General features: G+C 33.9%; 2 protein-coding genes across 2 annotated transcripts; one reads left to right on the forward strand and one right to left on the reverse strand.

Annotated features, from left to right (window-relative positions):
- Positions 1-1,096: 1,096 nt before the first annotated feature.
- Positions 1,097-6,108, forward strand: LOC103865349. The gene has a single exon (XM_033290418.1). The coding sequence runs from the start codon at positions 1,925-1,927 to the stop codon at positions 2,768-2,770; it is 846 nt and encodes a 281-aa protein (XP_033146309.1). The 5' UTR covers positions 1,097-1,924; the 3' UTR covers positions 2,771-6,108.
- Positions 6,109-10,381: 4,273 nt separating this feature from the next.
- Positions 10,382-12,157, reverse strand: LOC103249159 (protein kinase PINOID; the record flags this gene model as incomplete). The annotated part of the gene is given in 2 exon segments (NM_001301887.1): positions 10,382-11,249; positions 11,527-12,157. Coding segments are annotated over 2 exon segments (1,320 nt in total). The 5' UTR covers positions 12,084-12,157.
- Between the last annotated feature and the right edge of the window lie 8,232 nt (positions 12,158-20,389).

Raw genomic sequence — 20,389 nt, forward strand, 5'->3', positions numbered from 1 at the left:
TATGATTGAAACTGATGCATGGTCCTTCATGATACTGCTAGTAATTTCAATGGTTATTTGATTACTAGATTGGACAATATTTATCTTCCACTCTTCAAATATCTCAAGAATTATAATTAATAAGAGTGCCCTTTTCAATGAGTGAGCCGTTTTTTTATTTTGAATATTTGAGGCTTATTTGAAAAGTCTTATAGAGTTTGTAATATTTTTTTTTTGATCAAATAGAGTTTGTAATATTCATTTTACACAATTGGTGAGAGAACGATTGGGACGAATACCATTTTGCTTATGGGATTTTAGCTTGACTCTTACCCTTCATTTGATTTAAGTTAAGGACTACAAATTATGATTGTGTTTGGGGCACTTCAAATATAGGTCTTCATCCCTCAGTGTGTTCAAATCTTTTATTATATATGGGTTCTGGGGAGTCCAATTAAATATTTGCATATATGTTACTACATACGTGGAGTATATATATATATATATATATATATATGATAATCGATGAGCTTGTTTTGCCAGTAATGAAGGCAAAAGAGCTGGAAGAACAAAAATAACAAGATTTTTAAAATGGAGAAATCGTAATAAACGTGCAAGAATAATCGCCACAATTTAAGATGAGTCAGAAGATCTAACATTTGATGAAATCATGATCAGCCGCCAACGTGTGTGCTCACATAAACTTCACACTATTGCCACGTTGTAGCTTAACCAACAAGATGATATACATAGTCGATGTGATTACATGAATATGTATTGAATATTACACAGCTGTCTAAATTTTCTGTTTCAATGTAGCATCCCCATTAGTGAACCCCATGAAAGGGATTCACAAAACATTTTTTTATTATTTTCTTTTTGGGGTTGATTTTTGTTTTAAAAAAAAAAAAAAAAAAATTATTTTTTCGGACCAGTCGCGGGCTGCCACGTGCCGTGGAGTCCGCGCTACAGTGATGAACCAGGTTCACTAGGAAGGGGTGGAGAGAGACAGGTTCATCACTATTCCTTATTTTAATATTTTTTTTTTTGGGAATGTGTGTGAACCCCCCATAAATTCACTAATGGGGGTGCTCTAAGTTATCTGTTGACTAAAGGAGAGTGATCTGTCGAGATAATTCATGCGTGGAAAATGATTGCCTCGAAAGAACTATGTATAAAAAAAACTTATTAGAGTTTCTTTCACTCAGCTAATTTAAGAAATGAATTAACTCAGATAACTCGTGTTGATTAAATCTTCAAACGTTATTGTATATATAGTTGTAAATTTTGAATCATTAGGTGAAGCAACCAAAAATTTCACTTTCTATAGATACGTGGAGGAAAAGCTATCGTATATACGTTGTTTTATGTTACTTTGTTGTGCTGTCAAAACGTGGAACATTTTTCTTATATTGTACATCTCAAAGGTACCTAATGTAATGCATAAATAAAATAAAACTTATACGGATTTGTGTTGTTGGCACATGGAGACGTGTCGACGTTTATTCAGTACCAAACCTCTTCACCTTGACCTAAATTGCTTTCCCGATTTGCTTATATCATCACCCAATGCCGACAAGATTTTAAATTTTGTACCTATCTTCATACACATATAAAAATGTAATGCAGTTTCGTACATTTTCAAGTAAACAAATGATAAACTATTGAATAATACATGCAGAAGATGATTGGGCATTATTTCCACGTAATTCAAAGTTAAATCACCATAACACGACAAAGTGGCTAATCGTGGCAGGATCCACAAGCAATATTCAGTAGGTGTCAAGGGTACAATAGAAAATTCATGTTGAGCTCAATAATTCAGATTCATGATCACAGATCCACAATATATAAAGAGCTATGACCGTGAACTTTGAACATCAAACGCACTACACTCTACATCCTCAAACTCCAATGCACAACTCATCACGAGCTCTAACTCAAAATGACAGAAATACCCTCGTACACTATTGAAAACCCTAGTTTCGAGCCTACAAAGGTTAAGAAACAATACAACATATACTCTTCGTTTCTCCCGATCCTCTTATCGATATTCACCTACATTTTGATCTTCTACGTTCTTGACGTCTCTCCTTCATTGATCTTCAACAACACAAAGATCTTGTTCTTTGTTTCCAACGCACTTGTTCTCATCATAGCGGCAGATTACGGTGCATTCGCTGAGAGAGAGAACCACGACTTCTACGGAGAATACACGGCCGCGACGAGAAGCAACACGATAGAAAACTATAAACCGGAAAACTCGGGCTATGAGATGGGTTTGGCGGAAGAAATCAAGAAAAGTAAGACACAAGAAGAAGAAGTCAGAGCGAAAGATATACCACGTTACTTGCATCACAAGGACGAGGAAGTTCCTGAGAAAACATTACAAGTCGTAAGCGAGAACATTCCGAGAAGCAAACTTATCCAAAAACACGAGCCAACGACTGAGCACAACATTAGTAATGGAGAAACTTGCAAAGCAAGAAAGCTAGTGAACCCTAAACCCTACGGAAGAAGCAAATCTGATAAAGCAAGCTCAGAACGTCATCGTCGAGAGATCAAACCTAGGCCTAAGAGTTACGTTCGAAGCAAGTCTGACGATAGCTCGAAATGGATGGTTGTTCACAAGGGCCAGAAGAAGGCTCATGAGGAGGCGGAGGAGAAGTGGGAGAATGTAAGAGAAGAATCTGAAGAATTCGCGAAGATGTCGAACGAGGAGTTGAACCGACGAGTCGAAGATTTCATTCAACGGTTCAACAGAGATATCAAACGACAAAGTTTAGTCTAAGTTTAATTTCATTTAATTTGTCGTAATACGGCAAGTCTAGTCAGCCTTTTTGTGTCATTTTTTGTTTATTATTTTTACTTTGCTTTTATATGCGTTTGTCGTTAGAGTTGGTAATAAATGAGATCATGGAGATAATCGTGAATGAATTTTAATTTCTATGGCTGAAAGTAATGAAAGCAGATGTTAAAAAAAAAAAAGAATTCTTGCCTGCTTGTTTAATTAAAGTAAACTCTCATCCCAAGCTCAGGTGAAATTTCAGTCCTTGTATCCTTTAATGTTACGTGAGCCAAGAGGAAAGGACTGATGATTAGATTAGGCCATTACTTTACAGTTAGTGTTACTAAACTAGGTAACATCTATATAGTAGTGATTAAGACATTACATTGCGATGTATTTGTTCCTGTCAGATTCTTGGGTTTTCAAGATTAAAGGCGACTGGAATTATTCTTAGATGTCCGGCTTAATCCACATTCAGCATAGAGAACTACTTTAAATAAAAACTAGATAACTTCATGTGTGGGATCAAAGGTAAACTGGAGAATTCAAAGGAGTTTCAGAAGTATTTTGCGTTTAGTCTAGAGAAGAATATAAAACTGAGGCACCGTGAAGATGGAGCACGGTTTAGGATTTTCATAATGTAGTTTGCATGTTTTTAATGATAGATTAGATCTCGATCCTCGCAATCGCGCGGATTTTTGTTCTCATTTATTTTTGTATAACTTTTTGTTTTCAATTCTAAATTGGTATATATTATAATATATGTGTCTATCAATTTTTAAAACATAATAAGTTTACAATATATTTTCTTCATTGAATATATTATTTCAAACATTCACATGTATTTGTATATATATATATATATATATATATATATATATATATATATTCAGATTATTATTTCATTATTAAAATCATAACTATATATATAAATATTAGTAAAATATTATTTTATTATCATATTCAAAGATATTGTAACATTTCACAAATTTAGAATTTTTTTAAAAAATTAAACTTTTCGCTTCATAAATTTATATTATCGAGTAAATAATTAAACAATGGTAAACATAATAATTTAAGAAAAATGTATTCACATGATTTAAACATGGAAAAAAACTCTTTGTTGGAAAAGAAAACAATGTGATGTTGATGATGTAATTTGTTAACGTTGCTAGATTTTCAATCCCTTTGTTTTCATGTCGTACCTAACAATTTGTTTATTTATTAAAAAAATAGATCAATAATATAATGAGGTCAATTTGTTACTGAGGTAAAGTGGCATTTTCATTGTAACTATTGTCTTCATATAGAAGTATCAAAAGCAAATATTGATGCTTTGAAGAAATTTCATATAATCTTCTTTTTGTATCTCTGGCTACTGCTATTCAGGTTCCAAAGCTTGCGAAAACAGTTTCGTTCAACTGTAAAAACCACACTTTCATTTTATATTTTATATCTTGTCTTCATGTCATGAATCATTTACCCTCTTGGTTTCTTCTTGACACATAGAGTCATCACCAGAAACAAGTGAGGATAAACATAACAAGTCTCTATATATACACCAAGCATCGTCATAACATGATGAGAATCTTTCAAATTCATTTGTAGGATTTTGTTTTTGTCCAACTCTTTTCACGAAATAATGTGTTAGACAAGTGGTTGTTTTTATTTTAAACAACAAAGAGGAAAAAAAACCAAAGACACTACTTGTGAAAACATTTTCAAGCATTTGGTTGAATCTAGTTTTTAACAAATTTAACAGTTTTAGTTTTAATCATCTAAATTTTCATTAATCAAAAAAAAAATCATCTAAATTTTCGAAAACAGTCTTTAAACTGAACCGGAAAGAAACACAAAACTGGTTAACTATCAGTCTCATCTTCAAAGTTCATTACAAAATCGGTTTTGTTCTCAGAATCATCACTGCCTCGTCTAGAGACATCCGACCTTCCTTCTTCTGTTAAGGCTGTCTTCTTGAATTTGGTATTTTTAATTAAATATTCAAAATACGTCTTTATTTGAACAAGCTCTTACAAGAATACCAAAAGTTCCGCATTCACATTTAAATCTAGTTATCAATATAATTTCTTCAGATTTTTAGATATAACAAAAGTCCAAATAATTTATAATTATATCTTCAGATCTTCGGATATAACAAAAGTCCAAATGCATTTGATAAAACAAGAATACTTATTGAGATTCGCAGACAAATGTTAGTTTTGACTTATGATGGATAGTTTCCTTCATGATGGAAGAATTAAGTGGGCTCTACAGTGGACCAGTACCAAAAATGTTAATTCGAAAATATCAGTCATATAGCTAAAGCCTCGAAGTCAGAGAAAAAGCAAAACATAAATAAAGAAGAGAATGAGGTTAAAACTTTAGGTGATGTGATTTCTTTTACCAAAATTCTTGATTAACTACAAAATCCTTGTAATCAAAAACAAAATACTGTACTCCTAACCCTAACTTCTATATGATTTTGAATTTGCATTGTGCGTGAAAGGAAGAAAACGAATAAAAAGGAAAAAAGAAGATTTGGATTTGGACCCAACGTGAGGGCCGATAGGCTAATGTGCCAATGTGGTCTGAACCGTATTAAATTAGTCTGGCCAGACACATTATTGACATTACAGTATCTATCACAGGCCTATTTTAACCTAATATCATTATAGAAGTCCTCAATTTAATTGTTACATTATTTTTTTTTTTTCCCTTCAAGTGATTATATTATCAAACGATGAAACATACATGACCAACGGACTAAGATATGCCGTGGTTAGCTAATCCGACAGACAACACAATGTCTCCGGAACCTAGAACCCATAAAGGACAACAGAAGCCCAAACAATAACAAACCAGGGCACTTACAGACCAACATTTTAAGCTGAGTAACAAGACTCATGGACCACTGATAGCACACTCAACAAAACAGAGAAATCTAAATGATAGAGAGTCTATGAAAATTGTTAAACGGGAATGCCCCTGGCCAAACCACCGTAAAACCACTCCCTCCTAGTACAACGAGGATACACCTCAAGAACCAAGTAACACAAGCTTCACAAACCGGTAAGGGAGAACCTTCAGATTCAATCAACCTCCGGAAACAGATGAGTCGTACAAGACTGAGAAACGCCAAGTAATGAAGCCACACCAAAATCAAATCTCCACAAGATCTGAACCAGCAACTAGGAGCCAAGCCCACCTAATCCGGAGCACCAAGAGCACAGGCCACGAACGGCATAAAGACGGATCAGAGGAATCCACGACAAACTCCACCCACTTAGATTAAAACTGAAAAGGAGAGAGCCACACAAGAAATCCAGAGATATGCAACACAACAAAATTCACCAAATCCAAGCACAGATTTCTAAACAAAAGCCTTGTGGCTAAACCACACCGTGAATCATCAGATCCGGAGCTTTTATCAAAAATCTACAACAGATCTAGGGTTTCATTGATTTGATCGAAGCACATCTCTCAAAATTGAGTCACAGTCACAAACCAAACTAGAACCACACACAGAGGAAGAAATACCGAGGTTGTGACCGGCGGCGGTGCTGAACGAGCCACCACGCGCCGGTCGACGGAACTCACGCGTTAAGTCTCTCTCGCTCGCCTTTATGATTGTTACATTATTTATAGACCATTTATATATGAAAAGAAAAAAAAACATTTGTTTTTGCTTCTGAATTGTTGCAGAGATAGACCACGTAAGACTATACCCACAAAGGTCTGACTTGGCACAAGTTTCAGTGACCCGCACGCGTCTAACGTCACGTTTGAAAACTATTCGTGCAACAAGACTATCTATACGGCGTCGTTTCTCTCAAAAGCACTGCGAAAAAACTGTATGTTTGATGCTTTTGTGACCGTTAATAAATACTCCTTCCGTTTTTTAATATAAGTCGTTTTACAGCTATGCACGTAGATTAAGAAAACTATTAATTTTTTATATTTTCTAAACAAAAACATCATTAATTATTTATCTAACCACAATTTAACCAATAGAAAAATAGAAGATATATTACCATTAGTCATACGATATTAATTATTAATAAATTTTACATAGAAAACCGAAAACGACATATAATTTGGAACAAAAAAATTTCTCTAAAACGACTTATATTAAAAAACGGAGGGAGTAAGTGGCAAATTGGAAATCTCGTCAACTTTTTCCTCCGACATAGTTCACTTCCACAAGTAACTGGAGCAGAATCTCACAAGTGCCGACATGCCCTAACGTGGCGCCTAGTCCTCTGTTGCTAAACAAATGGAGTATATATATAGAGATGTGTAAATGTTATGTGAATGTTACGTACTTACATGTGTTTGTGTATACTGTATAACTGCGAGGAGAATAAACGCTCGACGAGTATAGAGCAAATCTGGACATGTCATAGGCATTCAGCAGAGATGCATGCACGCATACAAACATATGACCAATAAATTTCAGCAGTTGAAGTTTCTTTAGATAGAGATGTACCATTACTATATATATCAAGATTTTCTCATGGTAATGGCGATCAAGATCGCTGCATTCTTTTGATTGAACACGACTTTATTTGTCACCACTGGTGTGTACACTAGTAGTGATCAAGCGCATGAGTTGGTTATATTGTGATTCTAGTTTGACTTCCGGTAGAATGAATGCTTTACGCATGTTATTGGTATTAACAAATGTTGGTTTCGGGCCAAGATGAGATTAGGTCCTAAACACTAAGTTATCTCTAAAGTAATATTACCAAAGGAGTGGTGGGGCAGAGAGAGAGAGAGAGAGGACAAGAGCGGGACAGTGGCATAAATCAGACTGGTGAAGCTGTCCCTTGTGCTGTTGGGTACATCCCATGTGTTGTCACACTTTCTTTTATACATTTATTTCTAAACAAAGCATGTTATTCTATGTGGTCTCAATTATTAATTACAATTATTGTATACTCAAGGCATTCCTATCTTATGTCATGAAATACTTTTGTTCGCGACGTTTAGTCTGATGATTCAAGATATAGTTATTTATTGTACATATAAAACATCCAATCACCTACTTTGTTCCATTTTGATTGTGTAGTAACGAGATTAACAAATAAACATATAAGTTATCACTTATCGGGCCAAAACCGTTGATAAGCAAAACATTGGTATCAGAAATTCAGTGAGTAGTTCGATACCACTGGCCACTAGATTATCAGTTCCAAATTTGCTGCAAAATGTTGCTTATCCATAGCTAATTCGATGTGACATAATGTGTAGCTAAATTACTACTCTTTATTTATGATAGATTGATTCTTTTTTTTTTTTTTTTGTAACACTATGATAGATTGATTCAATAAAAACTTTTTGCACTAAACGTAATGTTAAAATTTGGTACAACAAAACCTACAAAACAAAAAATCTAATGTACGATAGAATCGATTGGCAAGTTCACTTTTATCTTGAAAAAATACAAATCAACTTTTATCTTACAAATTACAATCAATCGAAATACTATAACATTGTATATTTATAAACTTGTAATTTGTGACCGTTAGTTTCAATCTTTAATAAAATGTAGATTTACTCTTTATAAAATTACTAAGTGGATATTTTCATAATTTATATTTTACATAAATACATGATTTATGAGTTTATTACGATTGTATACAACGTTTAATTTGTTTTGTATTTATTTGATGTATGTGTCCGTATTGGAATTTTTTTTTAAATATCTAGACTCTATTTTATGAAGAAGTATCAATTAACAAAATGGAGGCATTCATTTTATCCAATTTTCTAAGATGGAATGGGGATAGAGATATCCTAAATCCTGTCATTAACTGAATAATGAGAAATTTATTGGGTCTACGTAGGCAAGTGAGAATGGAGTAATCGCAAGTTACATAACCTAGGTTTCTGCGAAAGAAACAGCTCTCCCCATAAGAAGACTTTGACTTTTTAGTTAATGTTATTTTGCTTTTCCAAATTGATATCAGTAAAATTCATCATTATCTAGTTATTTTAAGCCCGTGGTAATTATTGTGACGAGAATTAATTATGATTAACAACAGCATACCCTGATGGTAATCTTGTGTGTGGTCCATGTTCACATTTTAGGAGAGACAAAACATCTATGCATTGTCCAAAACAATTTGTATTGAATTGTCTAATCATTGATATTTTAGCTTTATTGTTTTTCGTTGTAGTCCTTTTTCAAGTAACAATTAGTCACCATTTTCACATTGATGCGATTATCTTGTTTCAAGTACTAAACTCTTTTTCTCCTTATGTTTAGGTTGTTTTCTTGTTTGGTCAAATCAGGAGATAAAACTATCTTCTAAACAGACTATATGGTATATAACTACTATACATTTAGAGCACTATATAAACAGCAATCTCTTCAGAATATTTTATTCTGTAAAGAAATATTTATAAAATAACAAAAGAAAATATTTGTAATTACAGGTATTTGTTTGCATTTATAATTACCTGGCTAGGAATATATACTATGTTAAATTTCAAATCATGATTTATAAGAAAAGCCATTTGTATACATAATATTTCTTGTCTAAATTAATGTGAATACATAATTCATACGTACATAAAATACATTTAATAAGAGAGGTATATAAATCAAGCAGTGTTGGTTGGTTGGTTGGTTGAACAACATACTAGCTTCATTAATTCTCGATGCAGTGAATACCTAACTAGAGCAAGTACCTATGTTGTTTTTGTTGCTTACAAGATAGACAAAACATCTATCTAACTCTTCACTCTTTTAATTATGCATTGCAACATTATGCAATGGATGAAGTTGGGAACATGCTTCAAACATGCCCAACAATTTTAGCTGAATTTTCCGCCTACTTGCTCAATTTATTACTCCCTCCGTTTTTTATTATAAGTCATTTTAGAGAAACTTTTCTGTTCCAAATTATATGTCGTTTTCGGTTTTCTATGTAAAATTTATTAATAATTAATGTTGTATGACCAATGGTAATATATCTTATATTTTTCTATTGGTTGAATTGTGGTTAGGTAAATAGTTAATGATGTTTTTGTTTAGAAAATATAAAAAATTAATGGTTTTCTTAATCTACGTGTATAGCTGTAAAACGACTTATATTAAAAAACGGAGGGAGTATACATTATAAATTTACAGGTTTTAAAAACAATACTCCCTCCGTTTTTTATTATAAGTCGTTTTAGAGAAATTTTTTTGTTTCAAATTATATGTCGTTTTCGGTTTTCTATGTAAAATTTATTAATAATTAATGTTGTATGACCAATGGTAATATATCTTATATTTTTCTATTGGTTGAATTGTGGTTAGGTAAATAGTTAATGATGTTTTTGTTTAGAAAATATAAAAAATTAATGGTTTTCTTAATCTACGTGTATAGCTGTAAAACGACTTATATTAAAAAACGGAGGGAATATTAGAATCTGATAACATTTTGAAAATCTTTGATATTGATGTAGATAAATATTTATTATTTAGTTTATTAATTATTTAGATAATTATTTTTATTATTTTAGGGTTTTATGGTGTTATTAGCCGTCTAGGCTTAAGTTTGTATTCAGTTTATGAGTTGATTTGAATTAATAAAATTGAGAGCTATCGTCACAAGGCAGTCCCTAAAAATGTACAGCTAAAACAGCTATCGTCACAAGGCAGTCGCTAAAAATCTGGCACCGACTTGAACCGACTAACACGTGATGCTAACTAATCGCTAACACTGGTTTTCAAAAGAAATCGAACGCCGCTGGTTTGCTACTTCTACCACCAAACGTCGCCGACTTCTTCGGTCTCCTGACGTCGGAGGGAACCTCAGGCGGAGTCATTGTGCGGATGAGCGCAAAATTTAGACCTTTGAAAAACGGGTGCACTTTCACCTCCGCCGCACCTCGCCGTGAGCCGAGCCGTTTACTCGGATCCTTGTTGAGCAACCCGGAGATCAAACTCCGAGCGTGAAGCTCAAACATCGTCGCCGCTGAATCGGTCGGAAAACTCAATGGTCTTTTCACTATGTTACGTAGGATGACGTCATTTGTCGGCGCGGCGAAGGGAGTCCGGCCGTAAATGATCTCGTAGAGGAACACTCCGAAGGCCCACCAGTCAACGGCGTTCCCATGGGACCCACCAGAGGCGACTTCTGGTGCAACGTACTCATGCGTACCAACAAAGGAACCGGACCGGGCGGTAACCGGTTCAGCCACAAAGAGACGGTTCGGTTCTAGCGTCTGGACCTTTTTGGACCGTAAGACGCGGTTGAAAAGCTTAGCGAGACGAGTGAGTCGACGCGGGGAAGAGTGGGGATAATTCTCCGGCGTGGATGAGGAGGATTCAACGGCGGCGATTGAGTCGGAGCATAAGGAGAGGTCAAAGTCAGAGAGCATGATGTGACCGTCCGATCTAACTAAGATATTTTCAGGCTTGAGATCTCTGTAGATGATACCCAACATGTGTAGATATTCTAACGCCACTAGAACTTCAGCCGCGTAAAATCTGTTACAAACAAAAAATAATTTATTAATTATATAGACATGTAACAGAAAAAAAAGTTCATAGTTATTGTTAATGTGATTGGTTGAAAAAGACTCTTCATGACATATTCTTTTCTTTTTTTCGTGACATATTCAACGAACTGAAAAAGCCGACATGATTAGAACAGGTCTGTTATTACAGAAGAACATAACAAAAGGTGTACAGAGTCAATGCATGCAAGTTCGTACACATTGTCTGAATTTTATACAATTTTATTTTTTATTTTATTTTATTTTACCTGGCGGAGGAGAGGGAGAATCTGTGTTGAGGCTGTCTGTGACGGAGAGAATGCAAATCTCCGCCGGAGCAATATTCCATGACGATGCAAGAGAAGTGTGAAGCTTCGAACTCTGCGTAAAGAGACGGCAAAAACGGATGGTCGAGCATCTTCAATATCTTTTTCTCCATCTCAGCTCTGTGCATCTTCTTCTTCATCGCAAGCGCTTCGTTATCCACAACTTTCATCGCGAAGTACGAGCTCCGGCTCTCTTCTTGATCTCCGGCGAGACGGCATAGGTATACGGTTCCGATATCTCCGGCGCCGATACGACGCATAAGGCGAAAATCTCGGAACGTTAGGCTGTGTTTCCGCCGTCGTAGGATCTCCGCGTAAGCGAAGTCGGAGGATCTGTGGGGTTTAAGAGTGAGGCAGCTCTCTTCCTCGGGGATTATGGCGGTGGTTGACGGCGGCGCGTCGAAAGATAGCCGGCTGAAACTGCTGCAACTCTCTGTTCCGCTGCTAATCGGCGAGTTTGTTGTCTCTAAGCTCATCTCGCCGTCTGATTCTAGTAACATCGTCGGAAATCGAAGTAAAAATAGGAGAAACGTGTAGAGAAATAGGAATCCGAAAGGAGTGTTTATGATTGAGAAAGAAGAGGATGATTTTGAAGTTGAGAGAGTTTAGAGAGAGGCGAGAGGGTTGGTGTGGGGTATTTAAGGCATCTTTATTGGTGGGATGAAGAGAGAGAGGGAGAGAGTCCCTTGTTTTGCTTTTTTTTTTTTTTTTTTTTTTTTTTGGTCATTAAAGAGTAAAGGACAGCTTTTAATTAAGGGTTTTTCCCTTCTCTTTCTTCCTCGGTTCTCACCCCCTTCCCCTAAGGGATACCTTAAGGGACCCCCAATACAGATGCCCTTATGGGTGAGGAAGGTGTTAGGAAAAAAAAACTGTAGCAGTAAAAAGAGCCTTTTTAACAGTGGTTAATAATTATGTTAGACCTTGTTTACTTGATTGTACTTTTCAACGCCATGTGAATAAAAGAGAGCAAAGAGACCTTAATGACGTACACGGATAAGACACGTGTAGGACGCTGGCACGTGCCTCGAGATGCAGCAGCAGTAGCTTCCTTTCTTGTACACTGACTACACCAATTATCCCGATATGAAATCAGAAAATAACACGGTAACACAAACCATAAGCATACGTATTATAGTCAGTGTACTGTTTCTAGTCATTGGATCTTCGTATTCTAATTAATATACCGACTATAGACATACCTAATTATCATTAAAGACGATCCATAAGGGACCCAACCTATATATACTAGATGTCGTTGGCTTTGTGTGGCTTCATATTATGTTAGGTTCCATGATTTGGTTTTGGATCCAAGAAACATTGTTTGTATGTTAGGCTCGGGTCTCGTTTGATTCTATTAATGTAAATGTGAGATGTCACTTGCCCAATTTTGTTTGATTCCGCGCTACCTCCTACATATTGCGTGTGGTATTGACGTACAACTTCTCTCAAATCTTGTGGATTGATCACTGAGTCTGAGACCGGTTTTTTTTTCTTCAGTTTGCTTTAATGAATGTTATTTTCGATAAGACGCTTGTATCTAAACTCTTATTCCCAATTTGAATAACGTGTTCGATGTCAATGTTTTCATAGTCTTCAATACATGTTAGCTTGAATTTCTGAAATGAGCTAGAAAAAAAACGAATCACCCCAGTTACAAAGTGTAGACCAAGGCTTTAATGTGTTTTTGGTAAAGACAAGGCTTTAATGTTTTGAACTTAAATGAATGGGGAATAGAGGGAAGACGTAGCTTAGTTTTCATGCACGACCAATTTGTTCAATGAGCCTAAGGAAAAATGGGCAAACATAAATTTGCATAACGAATATGATTCAGTTGGGCGTATATTACATATGCTTCTCTCCTTGGCTACCCTTAAAACACGTTTTTAATCACTATATTATCTCGATTCTAGTATTTTTATGATTTATTTTCTTTAAGTATAATTTTTTTTAAGGTTATAGATCAGTTTCCCTAAATTTCAGTTTTAAATTTATATTTATACTAATCATAGATTAAACATCTTTTCTTGATTGAAATCTAAGAGAAAAATTGTTTGATGGTTTGGTGGAAGACGGACAAAGTCAGTAATTGTGCCATGTAAGACTAAGAGACAAAACAGAACTGACCTATGGACTTTTGTTTCCATTAAATCCCAGATAGATATTCCCTTCCTCGTTGGTTCGTAAAGACAACAACTGTTGCGTTACTTATATATTCCCGAGCTATTAGCAAAGTGTTTGGTCACTGATTTAACTATATCCCGAACTTGCACTAACTAAAACTACATCGAATGGCTTATGTCTTGGACTTACTGTATCTTATGGGTCCATTCATTGTACGGATCTTTCCCACATCACTCCAATTACTTCTCCCTTCGAATCTTTTTTAAAGTTTATCAGACGATTTAATCCGCTTATTTTGGTTTTAAAATGGTAATATATTCTATAATGGACGATGTATATGAACTTATGAAAGGCTTAACTTCTTCTAAGTGGATCCTTTGATGAGAATATTAAAGATAGGATCGTAGAGACATGAAGAGATTAACTAAAACTGTGCAAGTAATTAAAGCATAGGATGTGAAGAAGACAGGCGGCAACATTAAGGAATTGCGGGTCCATTCCTCTCTGAGGCGACAGATTTTGGGTCCAAGCATAAATTGGAACCTAGTAAATAATTTGTTTGGTTTATTGCCAAGGACAAATGGAAATAAATCCCTGAAATATTATTGATTGATCTTAAAAAAGACACATACTACCAAACAAAATAACTTTTGTGAATAGAATAACAGATCTTGCAACTTTGGTCCATTTTTTGAAGTAAAATTTTTTTTTACCATTATTTATCATTGGTTGAGATTATTTCAATTAGATAATAAATATTAGTTAATATATTTTCAAAATTTATAAAGGAGAGAGATTTAAATTGCATCAGGCATTCGAATATATAGATCTAACTATTTAGATCCAAAAATTAAAAATATCAATCTTATCTTTTGACTGAAATTAGATCAGAATTTGAATTCTATATATATAATTTTCTTAATTTTAGTATTCAGTAGTGATTGTATAAATAAATACACAATGTTGTTTTCACTATTGTTTGAATCTCAAACTTTACATTATGATATGATTTATGGAACAATGTAACTTCACCAAGACCGATTCTGTCGAATAAAATAGATTTTCATCTCCATTTTTTTTTAAAAAACTATATGGTTTTGAAATTGTTGATTTTTAAAAGTAAAATAAAATTAAAATATTTATAATCTCTTAAATCTCAAATCTATTCTGAAATTCAGTTACCATATCTTTTCATATTCGCTAAACATACCTATGTTTCCATGAACATCCTTTAGCAGAATTACTTAAACGAAAATGTTAGCCTCCACGTTTTGTTAGCTTCTACTAAAATATTTTTTTAATATTTTTTTATTGGTGGCACTAAAAATTGTAAGTGTATCAGGAAATTTAAGCACTACGGTAGGAGTGGTATCTAATTTTTATAAAAAAATGATAAACATTTTTTCGGAGAGAGAATATGAAAAATTTCGATGATCATGCGTCGTGTTTATCTGGATTGGCAGCAGATTCAAATTCGGGTCTTTTAGAGATCCACGGAAAGCCTTGTATCACCCGACTACAGACGCATGGTTTGGTATCTAATTAAGGTGGTACATAACACTCTTTTTGGAAGTTTGAGTGTTACATTATTTTGTTTTTGAACATTGTTTCTTTTGTTTGTGTACCATCATTTTGTACCATTTTCATATATAATTTTAGTGACTGATTTCATAGAAGACAGTAAACTTCTTGCCATCCTCATAATGTATTACCAATCAAAGCCTATAATTATCCAGCAATGATATTTCGTCAACTAATGGAAATACATGCACCAAATTTAAGCAAAAAAAAAAACTAATTGTATTCATGAAATGGAAAATAACTTCAAAACAAATCTATTGGAAATGCAATTGTGAGGGAAGCGATTAAACTATAATATACAGGAAGCAAGCCCCACGAGTTTTCTTATAGAAAGTTGGGTGCCATAAAAAAGTGCAGCAGAAAAGTGTAATAACTAATAAGTATTGATATTTTATTAAAAATATATAAACTGCACCATGTCGAATGTTGGGATTGTGAAATTCCGTGTCCAACTCTATCTTATCTTATTAGTACGATATTATCCACTTTGGGCCTTAGGCAAACCCGCATGGATTTACTTTTGGTTTCCTTCCCAAAAGGCCTCGTACTATTAGAGTTGGACATCTCTTTATATATTAGACACTCCTTGTCTAATTCTCCAATGTGGGACTTAGTTTGTTATATCACATTCTGCCCTTCAAACTAAGGATCACATTCATCTCGTGTCTCACAACTGACTTCCAGAATCTTCTGACTTGATTTCTGCCACACACCTCTCATTCCTAACTCATAGGATACCCATTCATCACTCAAAGGGTATTTCGATCTTTCTTGCCACACACCTCTCATTCCTAACTCATAGGATACCCATTCATCACTCAAAGGGTATTTCGGTCTTTCTTGCAGATTTCTCGTCAACCTGGCTCTGATACCAATTGTTGGGATTGTGAAATCCTGTGTCCAACTCTATCTTATCTTATTAGTACGATATTGTTCACTTTGGGCCTTAGGCAAGCCCGCATGGATTTACTTTTGGTTTTCTTCCCAAAAGGCCTCGTACTATTAGAGTTGGACATCTCTTTATATATTAGACACTCCTTGTCTAATTCTCCAATGTGGGACTTAGTTTGTTATATCACATTATTATTTACGTTTCTCATGAATGATGCCTAAAATAACACACACACACATATATATATATGTACCTGCATGGCTGCATAGATACTTCATAATGTGTATCATATCTACATACACTTACACACTTGATTAGATATGTCATGTATACACATAGCACACGTAGATGTATACACATATAAACAAAAAAAAAGACATGGCAAGTGAATTGCTTGTGGGATGTCAAAACTTTAAGATTGAGAATGATTAATATAATAATTAATGCATATATATACACATACACACTACTCACTCCGTATGCATATAGGTGTGTATACTTTTTATTTGTTAGTGCTGACGAATAACAGAAAATCGTTAGTTTTCTTTATGAAAGTGACCCATATCATATAATTTGTTTGATACAATTGGGAAACTAACCAATAGTTTCTTAATTAATACTAGTTTTGTTTTATGAAAAAGAAGTTTCTTAATCAATATTAAGAAGGTCCACATTATAGCCTAAAATATGGTCACATGGCATGTGTGACAATATTAGCTCTGATTGGTTAAAAGTTAGCGTTAATAGGTGGGAAGAAAAAGTAAAAGAAATTTTAGATGGATTCACCATTTCCATCGTAACTTTTTTCACCTCTTTTATAGGGAGGTAAATTTTCAACTCAGAAAAAAACAAATCACTTGATTAGAAAAAAAATTTTACTCCAGTCTACTCTATTTATTTTACTTCCATTTACTCTACTTTGTTTACCAATCACACTCTATATATCTGAACTTTGGCATGAGTTAGACAAATAGAGTTTCAAATACGATGATGATAATCTCCCGAAAAACAAGTTTTATTATCAAATTGACGGTGACTCTCTGTCTATTTCTAAATTATATGTTAATTTCTTTTGCTCCTTTTAAGAGCATCATTAGCAACAAAAAAATCCTCATGAGTCTTATATAATATCAATATAATTAATTTTGTTGGTTAAATTTTAAAAGTATAAAAAATTGAATCAGTGAGAGACAGAAACACCTAAGCAAATAGTTTTTTTAAGTTTTGTTCACGTTTCTTCCAACAAATCGTCTCTCTTTTTCGTTTCCTCTCTCCTCTTTTATCATTCTTTTCATTATTTTAATTTGTAGAGACTTAGTCGGATACCATCACTAATTATGCTCTAATCTCTTAAAATTGAGGATCGTGCGATAAAACAATCTACTTAATGTATATAGAGTGATACTGATGTTGAAAATAGGTTATTCCAAAGTTAGACTGAAAATTTGATGAAACAAATAAAAAGTATGATATTATACCATATGTTGTTTGACAAACAAAAAAAAGAATAGACCATATGTTTTGAAAAATTTCTCTCCATGTATGTTGTAGTAGTACGAAAGAAATATTTGTTAATATGATTATTTTAAGAAAACTGATACATGTTAAGTCTATTCTCCAAAAGACATTTTTTCACTAAAAAATAACCAAACAACCTTGATGATTATTACAAAAAGCAATACCAATAAAAAATTGTTAGAAACTAGTTGAAATGAATTGATAAAAAAAAAACTAGTTGAAATGAAATCTGAAAAGCATTCAAAAGTAAAAGAAAAATATTTTCCTCCACACTAATATGCAGATGAGTACAGATAAAAAGTTGATGTCTACATTTTCATAATAGCGTTAGTAAGTCCAAACACAAATAATTTAAAATGATTTCTGCAAAGTGTATTGCCATTTCCGAACCTGTTTTTCCCACCCTTCGAAGACAAAGGAAGCATTCCGATAGAAAGGCCGACCATTACATAAGCGGCCTTGGTCAGCCTTTCTCGAGAAACGCTTTTGGTTTTAGACTAGGTCTGGGCATTCGGGTCGTCGGGTCGGATTCGGGTCGGGTCCTTTCGGATCCGGGTCTTTCGGATCTAAGAGTTTAGGATCCGATAGGGTAATTTTAAATTTTCAGTTCAGGGTCGGTTCGGGTCGTGCCGGGTCCGAGTCGGGTCGGGTCTTAGATAGTTAGACCCATTTGGGTAATTAAAATTTATCGGTTCGGTTTCAGGTTGAGTTTGGTTCGGGTTCGATCTAAAAAAGATCTAAAAATACAAAAAAAATATCTGAAAATATTTATATATCCGAAAATATTCAAAATTTTATTCAAAATTTGTGTTTTTATTATATTAAAATGTGTATATATACTAAACTGTGCGAGATACAACAACAATTCGTTGTCTCCTAGTGGTTGACCCTCATGTTCTCTAGACAAATAACCCGTCTTTGATTTCCCCGTGATGCATTTTATTTAATTTACATTATTAATTCGGGTACCCATCGGATTTCGGATTTGGGTCGGGTCGGGTCCAAGATCCGCGGGTCCTCTGCAACAAAACCCGATAGGATAATTTGATCGGGTCGGTTCCTACCCGAACCCGATTTTTTTGGATCGGTTTCGGGTCGGATCTTCGGATCCGGATAAAATGCCCATGCCTATTTTAAACATTTTATTATCATTTTACATTTTTATATATATGCAACAAAATCAAAATCTTTAATAATAGTGTGTGTAAACGTGAAGCAGTGCTTATTGTAAATTTAACCATCTCTTTTTTTTGTTATCATTTAACCATCTTTTTTCTTGCCAAAACAAGATCTCTTACAATTTGGTGTATATTTTATGTTGAAAACAAGGTTAGATAAATAACTTTAATCACTAATAAAATTAGTAAATGTAATTAAAGGTAAATCCAAACATGTGAGATCGTGTGGACCACATGGCATACAGTACTAATTTAAAGCACGCCCTGGATTTGGTCTATACTAAATCCAGACCAGACACTACTTGGCATCTACTTAAAAAAATTAAAAACAATCTACTTAGGTAAAAGGAAAAACGACAACCCTATAATTGGATAACACAAATCTTTAAACCATGCTGAAAAACAGATCGGTAAGATCTCTAACAATTTAAATATTACGTCTCAAATTAATCTTTCAAGACTAATGTAAGTGTAAATAACTAAATAAGTAAGCAGCTTCCACAAATCGTGTGGTGTGTTTCTCATTGGACCTTTAGCGTCTTGCAATTTTAATGATAAAAAACTTAAGAATTAAACCAACTCTGTTGGTAATTTACATCATCAGAACCAGTCAATATTATCATCAAAAATCAGTCAAACAATCTCATTATTACATCAACTTTTGAACTGGTTATAGGAAAACTTTTTTAAAAATGTATATATATTTAATACGTTTTTTCCTTGTCGTTTCATGCGTTTCTTTTAGCGTCAAAAAATTTGGACGGAAATTATTGCATGAAAAAAGTGGTTAGACTAAGACCTAGACTACTTTTCCACCTTAATCGTCGAGCTAATCACGTTTTAATAATTCGTGATGAATAAGACCTAAACAACTTTCCTAGTAATAGATTTTTTAGCCAAAAATAAAGATCATAATAGATGGAGGGAAAAAAAACTTAATTGGTAAAATAATACCGAAGGGAAGTTACGTGAAGGTCGGAAGTTCTCACTTTTCTCTTGCTGCCTGCTGTTATGTTGATATATAATGTTAACTACAATAAGATTATAATTATTTAGTACAGTACAAGTTAAATAATCAACAGCGCAAACCGGCCGCCAATATTCCCGCTGCCGTGGTAAGCCGACACACGGACATAACGTGTTTAGAAAACAGATTGAAATATTTTGTGGCATTATTAATAAGAAATGTCTAGATCTATATTATTTGCAAAATTCATGGTATTCACCAAAAGAACATAACGCATATTTAAGTATTTGGAGTGGAATACGTATTTTCAGAAAAAGTATCTGAAATGGAATACGTAAGTACATAACAACCAATGCCAGAAATAAAGAAAGTAGCATACGATAATTAAGAACAATAATAGAGAACACTACTAAAACTCGTAGTAGTAGTAGAATACAAATGTTTTTAGAGTTCATTAAATAGAAATAAACTCGTTCGAATATAAGTATAACATAGATAAATCAATAGATCCTGTATGTTATATAGATATAGTCATTGTAGACTTGTAGG

Source organism: Brassica rapa, chromosome A04 (assembly GCF_000309985.2).
Source record: "Brassica rapa cultivar Chiifu-401-42 chromosome A04, CAAS_Brap_v3.01, whole genome shotgun sequence".
NCBI classification, from domain to species: domain Eukaryota; kingdom Viridiplantae; phylum Streptophyta; class Magnoliopsida; order Brassicales; family Brassicaceae; genus Brassica; species Brassica rapa.